The following is a 14,923-nucleotide window of genomic DNA, read 5'->3' as shown; positions in this document are numbered from 1 at the left end:
ACACGGCCCCAGGATACCCCCTCCCAGGCAGCCTCTGCCCTGTCTGAGGACATTTGTCAAAAACCGGGGCCTTCCCTGGAGAAGGCGCTCAGAAGTGGAGCTCCCTGTGTGTTGCACTACAGTGGTCTGGGCAGTAAGTGCGTAACACTGGGAGCAGCCTCCTCCAGCCCCCAGGGCACATCTTGCATCCGGGGGCCCAGCCACAGGGACACATCTGGGAACAGGGCTGATACAGGCCTTTTCTTGGCCTTCCTTGTCTTCCTCGGGCCCTGTCCGACCTGCTGTTGTGTCTGTCCTGGGCCCCGGCCCCTCTGCATGATTTGACTCTAGCAGGCCTCCTTCTCCACACTAACTGCACTTCCCGTTCTGGAACGGTCTGAGTCAGGGTGCGCATGCCGCATGCTTCTCTCGATTTTTTCCTAAGGATTTCTGCACCCTTCATCTTCTGTGGATGGCAGGGTCAGCACAGGACGGGGGGCAGGAGGACATCCACAGGACCCCCACAGCACCAGGAGATGTAAATCCCTGGGTTCAGGATTAAGGTCCTAAGGGGGGTGGGGAAACCATCCAGAATGTTCTCTGCACACCTGGAACAGCTGTTCCATGACTCAGGGGCCTATGAGGGCGGCAGTCACAGACTGGACCAGCCCTTGAGCCATGTTCGGGGACTTTTCCTCAACATGTGGAAGACAATTGAGGGAGAAATGCTCTGCCTCTGGGGAGATGTCCTCCCTGGTTCATGCTAGAATGACTTGGATCGATGCCCCCAGCACCTGCAGAGAAGGCCAACAGCTGACCCAGACCCTCCAGCATGGATGCAGGTCTTCACTCCCTCTCCCAGGACTAGTGAGAGCAGAGACTTGAGCTTTATAGAATCTAGAGCTGAGCCTCGGTGAATGTTTCTCCTGCTGGCCTCCAGGGTGGGAAGCCCGTGTGTCCTGCAGATGCTGGGGGAGTTAAAGGCAGAATGCATCCTCGTGTGAGGATTTGTAGCTTTTCATGTTGCTTGTGTGGGAGATTGCTGAATAGTATTGGCAACTTCGTTTTGGGCTTCTTTTTCCCTGTGAAGGTTCTTTCCTGTTTTTTTTTTTTTTTATTTTCAGTCTTTCTAAGACTTTTATGTAATTTTATGCCTATTTCCCAATGGGAGGGCCAGATTATGACCAGCCACACTCAGCACCTGGACGTGGGCACCCACCACTCTGTGGCCTACAGTGCTCACAAGCCACTCATTAGGTTGCTTTTGATTTGTGTCTACTTCCAGAAAGGATTCTAGGTGGCATGGAATAAAAAGCTCAGGCTCATTGAGACCAAAAGCCCACAAACACCAAATCACAAAGGAGCAGAGGAGGAAGTTATAAGAGAAATTTTATATCAGAACAAAAGAACATTGTATGAGCAAAGCCTTTGAAGCTTAGCTCCGAGCTTCCTGGTAGCCAGGGTAAAGAGGCAAACGTGACTGGCTGTGTAGTTCTCACTGATGGAAGGAAGGAAATCGGTTCATTGGGGGAGACAGAGGCTTCTGGTTCTTGCTTCGAGAGGGGTCTGTCACAGGGGCCACCAGTCTGTATCCTAGAGCTCATTAAAATGTCCTGACAACCAGCCTGCCACAGAGCCTACTCATGGGTGATGCTCTCCTGTCTGTGGAATAAATAGGGCAGTAGCCACATGCCCCCACCCCCGCCCCGTGTCTTAAGGGAACAACCACTGGTCATCGACAGAAAAACCCTGATGGCAAATATGAACAGACTGAGTTCTCCTGTTGGAGGACAGAGGCTGTCAGATTATAATAGCATAATATGTAATAGCATAGCATATATATACCATATATAATAATAGCATCACACTAGTCGGTGATGGTGCATGGTATCAAGCAGGCGTAGCATTTGAACATTTAAGTGCGCCAAGCAGTGAGGCAGTGCCAGAGACTCTTATGAAATCCAGGATGGTAGGCGATTTGAATATGACATTTGAAATAAGACATGTGGATCTAGTGAACAAAGAAATAATAAAACATGTATGGAGCAAGTGAATAGTGCAAACAGCAAACACTCTACTCGGTATCTTAGAAAAATCTATATCTTTTGAATCAGATTTTCATGTTGTCCAAAAAGCATTTTCAAAATGCTTAACCTATGTGCAAGGAAAATCTTAAAGAAGTGTAATGTTTTCCAATGGTAATGCTGGGAAAGAGCAGTGCTGCAGCAAGCCCCGAGTTCAAATCCCAGCTCTGCCACCAGCTGGGTGTAGGTCTTCAGACAAGTCTCTTACATTTCCTGAGTCTCTACTACTTAGTGTCTTAAAAGAAATTATCCTTACCTCTTAAGATCATTGTGAAGACAGATAACAGAAAACATGTGAAACCCCATAAGCTCTATCGCGTGGCTCCCACAAGAGTAATTGTTATAAAGGCAAGTCCCTACCCCTTCTTCCTTCCACCCTGGTAGCTGCTAAGCCCGTAACAATGGGCCATGAGTGGCCACAATTTCATTCCTCCTGCTAACTAATTAATTCCAGTATAATTTTTGAGACGTAAAAGACATGGGTTAAAATGTTTACAGTTCTGAGTATTTGCTGTGTGATCTTGGGCTCATTGCTTAACCCCTCTGAGCCTTGTCCATAAAATGATGATGATCATGCCCACCTCGTAGGCTCGCCGTGAAGACTGTAGAAGGTGTCTGTAGGTTAGCTGGTGCCTACTAAACTCCAAACTAATGAGAGAGGTTAATAATTAGTTGCTTTTAAATTCTCTGGTGCCCCTGTTGAGAACAGTAGGGGAATCAGCCAGGGATGGGCCTGTTGGCATTGCCTTTGTAGGGGTCTCCTGGCCACCCCACCTGTTAAGGAGTGACTGTAAGCCTCCCTCACACCAGAAAGGTCTTGAAGATCCCAGGCACTCAGAGGATCAAGGGCAGACTGCTCTTTTCCTGCTCTGGACTGATCTAGTGCCCCCTCCACCTGGAGGATGCCCTACCCTCTCTCCTGGGAGCCTGTGTCTTGCTGAGAGCCTGGCAGATCAGAGGAAGCTGGTTTTACTGCTAGAAAAGGGAGTGTCTAACCGCCAGAGGTGGCGCTAGTGGCCTGCGTTTTAGTGGCCTGTGATGCAGGGCAGTGGACACTAGAGGGGGGCATCTGTCTTCCGCATCACCTGATGGACCAGGTGGGAGAAGGCAAGTGGAGGGCAGGTTTGTCTTGCCTTATGCAAGAAGAGGTTCCCAGACCAGACAGGTGCACCAGGGGGTGCTTCTGGATGTCCTGAGATGTCTCAAAAACTGTTCTTGAGAACCCCTAAGAAGAAATATTCTGTGACGGTTTTAAGAGTTGGGGTTGTGGGAGGTGAAGACGCCTGGCTGAGTCTGGGGGAGGCAAGTGAGGCACTTGCCCAAAGGCTCAGCAATCAAAGTAAATAATGTTCTAATGCAATGTTTTTTAAAATCCAAGTTAATGCAAGAAAATCTGTGATGAACAGAACACCAAATGCTTAAGCAGAGACTGGCTCCAGCCCTCCACTTACGTGCTCACCCGACTCACCACCCTTGTCTTCCCTGCTTGGGAAGCAGGACTTTGGGCTGGGGGCTCCTTGGGCTCATTCCCTGCCCGCACCCTCTCCGGGACTGTGCCCACTCCTTGCCTGTCGCTCCTCTACTGCAAGGAAGTGGCGCTTTCCCAGTGGTGCAGTCCAGGGTGACACGTTACTGTCCCCTCAGACTATGTGACCACTGCACGTGATCCCAGAAGTGCTGGCCCAGAACTGCGAGTCCGGGTCAGACCCCGTAGCAGGTACTGGGCCTGAAGGAATGCGGTTCATCTAGCGGCCCCGGGGGCCTGCGGGCCGTGGCAGAGCTTGACTCGCGGTGCACACTCCAGCCGCAGGAGCTGGGAGTGAAGATACGGGGGCTCAGTGCCTGCCTGCTTTTTGGGGCCCAGAGCCTCCTTAGTGGATTATGGGATGATTTTTCCAGGTGAACAGAAGAGAATTCCTGACGTGGGTGGTGGAGACCCACTGACATGGCAGTCTGCTGCTGAGTGCCATGAACGAGGGAGGCAGGCACCTGAGATGGTGGCCCGTGTCCCCTCGGAGTCTCCCCACCTGAGTGCCATCATCCACCACAGCCACTCTGTGTGGTGTGCTCCTGGCACTCTAGGCTCTGTCCAGGGGTTGTATGGTGGGGACCCCCCTGGGCAGCTGGGGCCCACGGGGGCTGGAGGGGAACAGAGGTCCCCACGGGCTGGCCTCCACACTGGGCTGAGCCATACTCCTAGAGGATCGTGGGGTGCAGAGAGCAGGCATGTGGGTGCAGCTCAAAAGGCGGGCAGGAGAGCTGGGCCAGGCAGGGTCTGTGCTGGCCTAGAAGGCAGAAGGAGGCATGTGAGCAAATCCCCCAAGTGTGCCCCAGCACGGCCCTTCCAGAGCCGAGGTGCCAGAGGCTCTGGGGTGCCCACCCTCCTCCCACTGGGGCCTGGCAGCACCAAGGCGTGACCACCCGGCCCTGCAACCTGCCTCCTGCCGCCCTCTCTCTTTCTCTTCCAGAATGCCAATCTGGCCCCTTGTGGAGCAGACCCGGATGCCAGCTGGGGCACGCGAGGTACAAGACGCGGGGACCCCTGTGGGTCTCTGGCTGGGGCAGGGGTCACTTACACGTTCCCACAAGCCTCATTCTGAGATGGGCCCCTCCAGGGCCAGCTGGCAGGAGGCTCTGAGCATCACAGCATGGGGAGCACGGGGGCTCGTTTCCACTCGAGGAGCCGGGTACCTCTGTTCTTATGTGACCTGAGGTGCTCCCGCTGTCCTGTCTCAGGAGCTCCCCTTTCTTCTCTTCATCCTTGAGTATGGCCCACCCCGTCCTGATTTGTCTGTCACTCTGGTCACCCCGGGGAGAGGGATGTGTGTTGGAATAGCCGTCCTGAACCAGGACTGAGTCCAACCCAAACACCCACTGTTACATTTCGCGGCAATAAGGAAGGAAGCATTTCAACAAAAGCCCCTGGGGTCCGAGTTGAGTGAATTCAGGTCACATCCTGCCTCCCACTCCTACTGGCTGTGTGGGCCTCCCGGGGCTTCAAACCAGGAAGGTTGCTTGCCCGGAGGCCGGTGTTACTGAAGGGACCCCGATCGCATGGCAGGTGCCTGACCGGGGGCTCTGCTGGCTCGGAGCCCCTCCTGCGCGGCGCCGTGCTCACTCATTCCTGTCACCCCGAGGATGGTGGGGAGCGTGTGCTCATGGGCTGGTTCACGCTGGGCAGCTGGGGGTGGCAGGTCCCTGGGCTCAGAGCCGGCATGTCAGGATGTCGTGTAGCATCTGGGAAGTTTGGGGACTGGCCCCTGTCGCCTAGGCCTTTTGTCAGGGTCTCCCTCCCAGGAAGAGCTTGCGGCCCGGGTCCTAGGGGTACTGCTTTCTGGAGGGTTCTACTTGCTCACAGAGGCCCTTTTAACCACACGGGTCTGTTTTTTGACATGACATTGTTAGTTTGGCAGAAAGGCCTTTTAAAGAGCTAGCATGCGGAGCTCAGTAACGAAAAAGCAGGAGCTAGGTCAAGAAGGTAAGACAGTAAGAGCCCAAGGGGTCAGACCCTGCGAGGCTGTCAGCCTGTGCAATGCCCCCAGAACTGCCCTGGAATGTCCGCTCCACAGGTGGGTAAACTGAGGCAGGCAGCGCTCTCAGGACAGCCCGGACCACCAGGGAGACATTATCACGCCCAAGGAGCACAGCGCTGTGTCCGGCTCCCAGTCTGGCCTCCAGCCTCCTGACCATGCCTCCTGCTCTCCGTTTCTCTCTGGAGAATCCGCTCTCCGAGGACGGGAGCCCCAGGGCAGGCTGCCGGGGGTGGGGAGGGCTGTCCCCAGGACGGGCCTGCTTCCACCTTTGGGACGAGTTTCCCTGCACTGTCTAACCCACGCCCTGTGGCTTCTGCTCTCTGTCTTACAGAATACAAGGTAAGAGGGGCTGCCCGCTGCCACGCCGACCTCTTCCCGCCACGATGCACCGGCCCAGGTTAAAAGTTCCTTTTGTTGTGTTTTCCTATGAAATGTGTATGTCAGATGCCCGCGCAAGTATGTACCTCTCCGTTGGCCTTTGGTCCCAGCCCACGCCTGCTCTCTGGGGTGAGCCTGTACTTTCTTCTCCCGACAGATCTATCCTTATGACGCCCTCATTGTCACAAACCGAATTCGTGTGAAACTGCCCAAAGATGTGGACAGGACGCGACTGGAGGTAGGAGGGCATCTCTGGTGCAGGGGCTGGTTCTGGCCAGGTGGTCGTCTGCAGACACCTGTTCCCAGTGTCCACACGCATCACCCCCAAGTCTTCTTGCAACAGGCTCAGAGCCAGGGCCCCACATTGTTCCAAAGGCTGATGAACGGGGGTGTGCGCCCCCACAAAGAGGGCTTTCCAGACAGCTTTGCTGTCTGCTGCTGCATCCGGGTAGGAAAGGCTTCATGACCATACTAAGTCAGAGGGGCTCATCTTTGCCCTAAGCCAGGGGCTCATCAACACCCCTGACTGGTGTTGAAAAGACCATCACGATCCATGGCCTCTAGTTTGACCACATTCATGCCAAGCTAGAATAATAAGCTGATCTGTGGGGAGCACATGTAGACTTGAAAGGCCAACAGGACGTGAGCTCAGAGTAGGTATTTGGATAATATTTGTTGACTGAAAGGACTTTGCTGAGCACTTGCTATGAGCCATGGTCCTCTGTGGGTCACCACTGGCCTTGATTTATGCACCTTTAATCCGCACAATCATCCTACCAAATCATCAATGTCCATCCAAGAGATTTCACCTTCTGAGCCCCATTGTCCTGAATGTTTTGCTGCCTTTTACTGACCGTTTTGCTAGGTATGTGGGGTCTGGAGGTCTCTGAAGACCCAGGACCATGCCCCAGGACCAGGCACATGTAGGTACGGGGAGAGGCAGAGTGCATGTCCAGCCAGTGCCAGACCTGCCAGACTGCCCACCCAGGAAGGAGCAGGAGGGGCACAGACACAACCATGGGACACCCAGCAAACATGGTAGGGCTGCCAGGAGAAGTCGGGTCTGAGCAGAGGCTGGGTGCATCCATACAGGACTGCCATCTGAGATGGGATGGATGGAGGCCCCCGCAGGGAGCACTGGGGTGGATAAAGGGACATGTCCCCTCCTCAGCAAGGAACAGTAAGCTGGTCTTGGAAGAAGGGATGGGACTCTCAAACCAGCAAATAAGGGAGAGCATTGGAAGGGTCCTCCAGGCCAAGGGATCTGCGAATAAGAGCTTCAGGGGGTGGGGGGCTTCAGGGGGTGGGGGGCTGCAGGATATACCTGGGCAACTGGGGAGCCCTCACGGTGATGCTGGTGAGGCACCGACTTCCAGTACTAACTGGCCTTAATCTACATGCCTTTAAAATGAAGATACTGCTGTCTCCTGGGTGGGTCACGGGGCTCCTTGCCCAGGGCCCAGAGAACAGCATCCCCGAGGGGGATGGGCATGGGGATGCTGGTGCAGCTACAGCCTTGTGCGGAGGCATATCTGTGTCGACCCTTTCTGCTGCAAGTGATGGGAGCCTGACCCAAAGCAGAAAGGGGATTAACAGCCATATGGTTGATGGGTCTCTACAGGAGTGGCTCGGTCCTGTCTCAGGACCAGTGCCTTTCCCCGACTCCTGGCTGTATGTCCTCTGTGTGTGTTAGCCTCATGGATAGACAGACTTCTACCTCACCTCTCCCAGGCTCAAAGCCTCCACAGAGGAGATCTAGTGTGCCCGGTCTGTCTTTCTCCCCCTCTCTCCTTCTCTCCTCCTGGCCATGCCTTATCTCCACTGCTGGGTGGGTAATCTGACCAGCCCTGAATCAATCAGCTTGGTTGGGGACTGTTATGCCCCTCTAGCCAGTCTTGGCTACAGGTCCACCCCTGGAGCTAAGGGACAGCTCAGAGCTCTGGAACCTGGTAGCAAGTGTCCACCTGCAGGGAGGTGGAGCACAGAGGCTGGAGATGAGGGGGCAGTAAGGCCCAACGAGCCCACAGATGCCACAGTCAGGCTGCACCCACCAAATCCTGCCGTCATCCAGGACATCAGGGCGTGTACCATCAAAGACAGATGGTACAGGAGCTCCTCGTTCAGGAGGCTGTCCGTTTAGTAGGACATTTGGATCTTACTCCACAGAAAAAGGAAAGATCCTTGAAAAGTTCTGACCTGTTGATATAAGCACAGGTCATCTGTGGGGTCAAAGAGGCTGGGGCAGCTAAGGCCAGCTGAGAAGCAGGTGTGCAATCCAGGGGAGCAGGGAGCTGCTGGGCCCCTAGCTCCAGGCACAGCTCCTGGCACGTGAAGGTGCCCAGAGAGTAGGTGTGCACACAGGAATCTGGGAGAGCTGCCGCACAGTTCAGGGGGTGCTGCTATAGGGAAGACAGGGTCCTGGGCAGCCTCTGCGTGGGGCTCAGGTATGACAATCAATCCCCACTTTCTCTGTAGGGGACATGCTCTTTGTCTCCTGCTGAGTGGACTCCTTGTTAATTGTGTGGTCATGTCCCCAGCCTGGAGGGTGCCTATTTGGTGTGTGTCTTTGTTCTTTAAAGGGCCAGGCCCTGTGGGTTGGTAGCTCTCATCATGAGAGCTGAGCCCAGAACAAGATGCCTGGGGCTCCTGGCATGGCACCGGCCCTGGGGCCCAGAGCCTGTTAGGACTAGCTGTTTCCCTCTTGGGACTGGGATATATCCCCTTTTCTTTTTGCTAAATACAGAATGAAAAGTGCCAAAAAAAAAAAAAAAGAATCAGAGCTGCAAAATAGTGGTTAATGTCTATAAATACTTCCTTTGAGCAAACTCTGAGGTCCGGGTAATGGGTTTAATCATCCATTCTTCAAGAACACACCCAAGGGTGCGTCTCCATAATCACTGTCCTCTCATCTCAGCCGAGCCGGGCAGCAAGCTGTAAATGTTACCAGCAGTGGGGCACGTCCTACATTCTTTGGGGCTTGGAGCTGGGAGGTGAGCCAGGAGTGGCGTGGGAGGGGCCACATCCCAGCAGGACAGGAGGGACCCTGATGTTTTTATTTCAGGGGAGAGAGCTTTATTTTTAATATAAAAACAATTTATAACTCTTGTAGAACTCCAGAAAAATGCAAAGAGGAATGCTCACATCACATGGAATTCCCCCCCCCTCCGAGTCCTAACTCCTGCTAATGCTGTGCTGGACAGGATTCCGGAAATCTCTGTTGGCACAAATACCCGAGATAGCTGACTCTGATTTTTGATACGTAGATTCACACTGTTTATGCAGTTTGATACCAGCTTTTTTTTTTTTTTTAAGATTTTATTTATTTATTTGAGAGAGAGAGAGCTCAGAGGCAGAGGAAGAGGGAGAAGCAGACTGCCCACTCAGCAGGGAGCCCGATGCAGGACTCAGTCCCAGGACCCAGGATCATGACCTGAGCCCAAGGCAGATGCTCAACCGACTGAGCCACCCAGGCACCCTGATGACTGCTTTTTTTTCCTCTTAAGTGGAATATTTTTGACACCAGTTAACATGGATCCTCTCATCCTTATAAATGGCTATGTGGTGGTCCCATGTCCATACTTGGGAGGGTCTGAAAGGCCAGGTGTGGTTCTGCTGGTGCCCCACTAGCTGGAGCTCGGTCACGTGGCAGAGCTTTGCCCACGGCAGGCTGGGTGTGTTGTGTGGCCAGCAAGAGGAGAGGACGGATCTGGGTGGAGAGCCAGTGAGCCCAACACCTCTGTAGGGCATCTCTGGAAGGAGGACTGCTCCTGCTGCCAGAGTGCTTCGCTGCCTCTGTCATTCATTTGCTGAGTACATGCCAGGCACTGAGCTGGGTCCTGAGATGTGTGAGGAGCAAAAACCGGCACAAGCTCTGCCCTCCCAAACTCAGTCTGAATCAATCAACTGATAATCCAAATGAGTGCATGTACTTATATACCAAGATGAGGGCTCTAAAGGCCGGGGGGGTGGGGGACATTGGCCATTAAAAGTGGGTAAAAATTAACTGGGTGTAATAACTGTTGTGTGTGTATGTGTGCCCACGCATATATGCATGTGTGTAAGGTGAGAGAGGTACACAGAAAGAGCATCCCAGGGAAGAGCAGACTGTGTGTGCAAAGTAAGCAGGGCCTATTTGAGGAAGAAGTTTAAGGAGGCTAAGGTGGCTATACTTGAGCAGGGTGAGGGTAAGAATGGGACCAGGCCTTACAGGACCCTGGGCTGTGTTAAACGGCTTGGATTTTAGTCTTAAGAACAATGGCTTTTAAGTTAGGGGACTCCCTGATGAGGTTTGTAATTCAAAACAACAACGAGGCTGTACTGTGAGGCCGGGATTGGCTGTGTGGATGCAGGGGGGCTGTTTGGGGGCAACTGGGTCATCCAGGCAGGACATGCTGGCATCTTAGGGTGCAGGCAGTGTTGAGGTGAGAATTGGGTGGATTAGGGATTTGGGCACCATCTGGGAGGTCAGGGTGGCAGAAGGGGTAATGGAAGGTGCAGTGTGATGAGGGGCAGGGACATGTCTAGCATGCCTCCAGGGTGCCGGGATGGGGTGGTGGGTGTAGTGGCGGCCCTGCAGTGGAGTGGGACGAGCTGGGCCCCTGATGATGAGGGACACTATGAGGCTTGGCCAGGGACATTCAGGATGCTTTAGCCTGGCAAAATGAAAGGTGCCTGATAGGTGCCCATAATGGATAGTAGGTGCTCTGAAAGTGCTGGGGACACGTGGAGGAGGAATGGTGGTCCTCTGCAGCTCTGGAAGTGTGGTCACAGAGAAGTGTGGTCAGATGAACCGTGTGACCCCAATGGGCAGGGCAAGGGTCAGCAGACAGACTTCCTGGAGACCCACCTGGGGCCCGACTGAATGCTGTTCCTGAGATCCAGGGCTCTCTGTCCTGGAGTAGGAGTCCCCGGTACCTGAGGGCCTCATGCATCGGAGGATCCCAGGCCCTTCCTGCATTTGGCACCTACCCTTTGAGGGTCTGCTTCCAGGAGCTTCCAGGCATGGAAGGAGCCTTGACTGTCCCTGGCAGACTCAAATATCTTGAGGCCACTCCCTGCGCACCCCTGCCTGGCACTTGCCGGAAGACATCACCATTCCCTTAAACTGTCAGTCTCTTGCCAGGCAAGGGTGACATCCAGATGCAGAGAGAGCACACTGAGGGTCAGGATGACCTGGGTGTCATGCCCCAGCTCCTCAGCACACACTGAGGGACATTCTGCTCCTTAGGCAGGATGCTCTATCAGCAAGCCCTCCGAAGAGACAGAGCCAGGAGGGGGATCACTAGGGGAGTGGGCACACAGACACAGACACGGACACATTTTCAAGAATGGGGTCGCGTCGCTCTGGGCACTGTCAGCTCTGAAATCTGTAGGGCAGACTGGCAGGCTGGAGACCCAGGCCAGAGCTGACACTTTGAGGCAGAATTTCTCCTTTGGGAAGCTGCAGGTTTTGCTCGTAAGGGCTCCAGCAGATTGGATGAGGCCCCTCTGTCACTGAGGCTAATCTTTACTTACATGAAGCGCATCTACAGAATATCTTGTAGAAGCCCCTAGACTCGTGTTTGGCCAAGCAGGCAGGCACTGTGCCTAGCCAGGCCCCCACAGAAAGGGAAGCCATCGTGGGAAGCAAGTAAGTACAAAAGGGCCTTCTTGTCTGACGGCGGGCCTGGGGCTGGTCCAGGGAGTCACTGGAGGGCCGTCTAGGGTTTGTAAATGCTCAGGTCCATGGGTAGGGGAGCGGCCCTTGCAGAGGAGTCTTGCAGTTTCTTGACTGCCTCCACCAGACCTTGAGGCTAAATGCACACCTGACTTTGCTCAGACAGTAAGAGCCCAAGTCGGAATGTACCTGAAAAATAAGGACCTCATAGTTAAGAATACCTCCTTTGTTGAAAGTCATCCAACCAGTCCAGCGAGAACCTGATAGGCTGAAGGCAACAGCTCTGTGTGTGCCCCTGAGTGGGCGCGGGTGTGTGTGAGAGATGGAGCTGTACCAGGACTTCCGGGGCTCCCAGGTCCAAGCATGCACAGCCCTCCCAGGCCAGGCAAGTGGCAGGGATTGTAGGGATGGAGGATGGGGAGGGAGGAGGCAACCACAGGGGAGAGTACAGTAGGCTGGTAGAAGCCCACTGCATGGAGAGGGGAAGCAGTATGACAGGGACATGTGAGCATAGATTTGGATTCAGGGGTACATGTGACCAACATGGATTGTCCCTGGAGGAGAGTGGGGGAGCAGGCTGCACCAGCAGCCCCACCTTGCCCACCCTCATGGAGCTGGGAGCCAGATGAGGTCAGCAGTGACAAGGTCAGTGATTAGCTAGGGCAACCCAGGAGGGGCCCTGGAGGAGGGGACATTGAGCTGGAACCTGTAGGATGAGGAGGAGCCATTGTGTGAAGTGAGGGAAAGAGCATTGCGCGCCTGGGGTGGCATAGAGCCTGACATGTTCTAGAACCCACCACGGGGCAGAAGGGTGGTGAGAGAGGTGGGCAAGGACACGTGATGGTGATGCAGGGCCTCGAGACCACCTGACGACCACATCACTCTGCCTGGCATAGCCTGTGTCCCTACCACACAGGCTCTGGGAGAGGTCACGTGACTGTGTGTGGAGTGCTTCCAGCACTACTCAGGCACAGACAAACATTCCACCAACGGCAATGGCTGTTGTCATGATGACAATGATGTCGTTGTGCTGGTGATGTTGTGATGATGATGATGATGTCATGATGATGATGATGATGCCATGACAATGATGTCATGCTGGTGATTTGTTGTGTTGATGATGTTGTCATGATAATGATGATGATGCCATGATGACAATGATGTCAGTGTGCTGGTAGTATTGTGATGACGATGATGTCATGATACCAAGATGATGATGTTGTGACAGTGATGTCATGATGACCATGATGCCATGATACGATGATGTCATTAGCAGAGGCTTCCCGCTAAGGGGCTGAAGCTTCAGAGTGTGGGCCCCACTAAGTGGGACACCTCTGCAGCAGCAGCCCCCCCCCTTCTTGCAGACTAAGCCATGTGAGCTAGCAGAATTGCACTGTGGAGCCTAGTCCTCTACAGAAAAGTGGCCCCTCACTGGCCCAGGAGAGGCAGGCTGAGCAGGCCTGGGGCCTGACCCCCTAACCCACCCTGGGGAGCCCACCCGGTGCAGGGCCCAGCAGTGCCTAGTGGGCTGGGTGGAAGGAGTGGGTGAGGGTCAGCCAGGCCCCTCCCAGAGGCACGGCTGAGCATGGAGAAGTGAGGGACTGCTGGAAGTGCCCTGCAGGGGTAAAGGCTGGAGGAGAGGCAGGCTGGTCCCAGCAGGGTAACCTGACCCTACTAGAACAGAGGCAGCACCACCCCAAGGGGGCTCTCTAGCCACAGGGCCTCATTCCAGGCTCCCAGGTCCAGCCCTATGGCTTCCTGGTTGTGTGACCTCGGGCAAGGCACATGACCACTCTGAACACGATTTCCTAAGGCCATAAAATGAGAAGGGGAATCTCGGGATGTGAGGTTGGCAGCAAATGTGGTGAAGGTTCTCACCCAAGCCTCGCCTGTGGTCCTCGGTCAGTGCAGAATTGTGGGGTGACAATGGGCCTCAAGGTGTCCACGGAGCTCCCTGACACTGGACGCCAAGACTGTATGAGTGACGTGTTTCTACCGGGATGGGTCACCTCACCAATGTGACCCAGAAGAAGCTGGGAATCTCTGCCCACTAGGGTGCCTGCGAGCACCCCATGCTGGTTCCTGGGCCCAGGCGTAGGAGTCCCCGTCCCTGCCCGGGGTGCCCATTATTGAGGAACCGCAGCTGAGGCCACTCAGTGGGTGTCGGGCTGCTCCTACTGTTAGATTTTCAAGAATTTTGTGTGCTGGTCGTTAAACCCAGCCACTCCTGGAAATTTTATTTAACTTGCAATGACATATGTTTAAAGAGAAGATACTAGATACTCAAAACTCAGCCCTTCCTAACTCCTTTACTAGTTAGCACCATCCACGCCCTGGAGGGTGAGAGCACCTGTACAGGAGAAACGTTCTAGGGCCGTCTGCTACTGGACTCCTCTGCCCTTAGTGACATCATGTTGGCAGCTTGAAATGGGGGTGGTGTGAGTCTTTATACCATGGAAAGAGGCCTGAGGCTCTGGGAGCCTGGGGTGAGGGTGCAGTCAGGACAGGAGTCGAGCTCCAAAGTCAAGTCTGAGCAGTGAACCGGAGTTGCCTGGACACGTGAGGAGGGGCTGATATTCCAAGAGTGGATAAAGGCACATATTCCCATTTTACAGAGTCATAACTGAGGCCAGGTCAGTCAGCACAGCTGGACAGGGATAGAGCTGGGACTGGAACCCTGCTGTGCCTGCCTCCTGGGCCGGAGGTCTTTGCACTGATGCTGCCATGGAGGGTCCTATGGAAGCAGACCCCCAGCAAAGCATGTAGGGCCCCTGTCATGCTGCAAAAGTGGCCTCCCCAGGGGGACTCCTTGGGGAGCCCACTGCACCCCAGGAGTGAGGCTGTGCCAGGATGAGGCCAACCCATCCCTCTACAAAGGCACCACACCCTGGGCTTCCTTCCTGCTCTCTCAGGAAGGAGCTACTCTGTGCCTGACCTTGGTGGCAGCGGGGGGGGGGGGGGTGGGGGGTGTGTCAGGCCTCCCGTCTCCTGCGGAGTCTTCAGGAGCCAAGGCCAGGGCAGTTGGCTTGGGGTTAGAAAGCTGGCTCCAGCCGCTGGGGTCAGCGGTGCCCCACATGTCCCCGTGCTACAGGACACAGGGTGAGTCTACCACATGACCTGGAGCAAGTTTATCTTGAATGCCAGTCTGAGCAGGGCCCTCAGCTCCTACTCACCTAGGTGGCAGTGGAGACGCATCAGACAAGCTCTGACACTTGGGACCACACAGCTGGAACTGAGGGAGGGGAGCAGGGGGGCGCGGTGAACAGGTATTCCTCATGTGACCCTTGCCTGGC

The 14,923-nt window shown here is 54.7% G+C and overlaps 1 protein-coding gene across 28 annotated transcripts in view; it reads left to right on the top strand.

Moving 5' to 3' along the window:
• ABLIM2 (actin binding LIM protein family member 2) overlaps positions 1-14,923 on the top strand; it is a 141,845-nt gene that overhangs the window by 122,543 nt on the left and 4,379 nt on the right. For 23 of the 28 annotated variants that reach the window (XM_049108532.1, XM_049108552.1, XM_049108548.1 and 20 more), the window contains 2 exons: positions 4,532-4,586; positions 5,928-6,212. In XM_049108532.1, coding sequence (XP_048964489.1) covers positions 4,532-4,586; positions 5,928-6,177 — 305 coding nt within the window. In that variant the 3' untranslated portion in view covers positions 6,178-6,212. Of the gene's footprint in view, positions 1-4,531; positions 4,587-5,927; positions 6,213-14,923 lie in introns of those variants that run through there. The other 5 variants (XM_049108553.1, XM_049108538.1, XM_025438604.3 and 2 more) reach the window with 4 other exon arrangements.

This window comes from Canis lupus, chromosome 3 (genome assembly GCF_003254725.2).
Source record: "Canis lupus dingo isolate Sandy chromosome 3, ASM325472v2, whole genome shotgun sequence".
NCBI lineage: Eukaryota > Metazoa > Chordata > Mammalia > Carnivora > Canidae > Canis > Canis lupus.
Note: the sequence above shows the minus strand (reverse complement) of the source record. Positions and strands in the feature narration are given on the sequence as shown.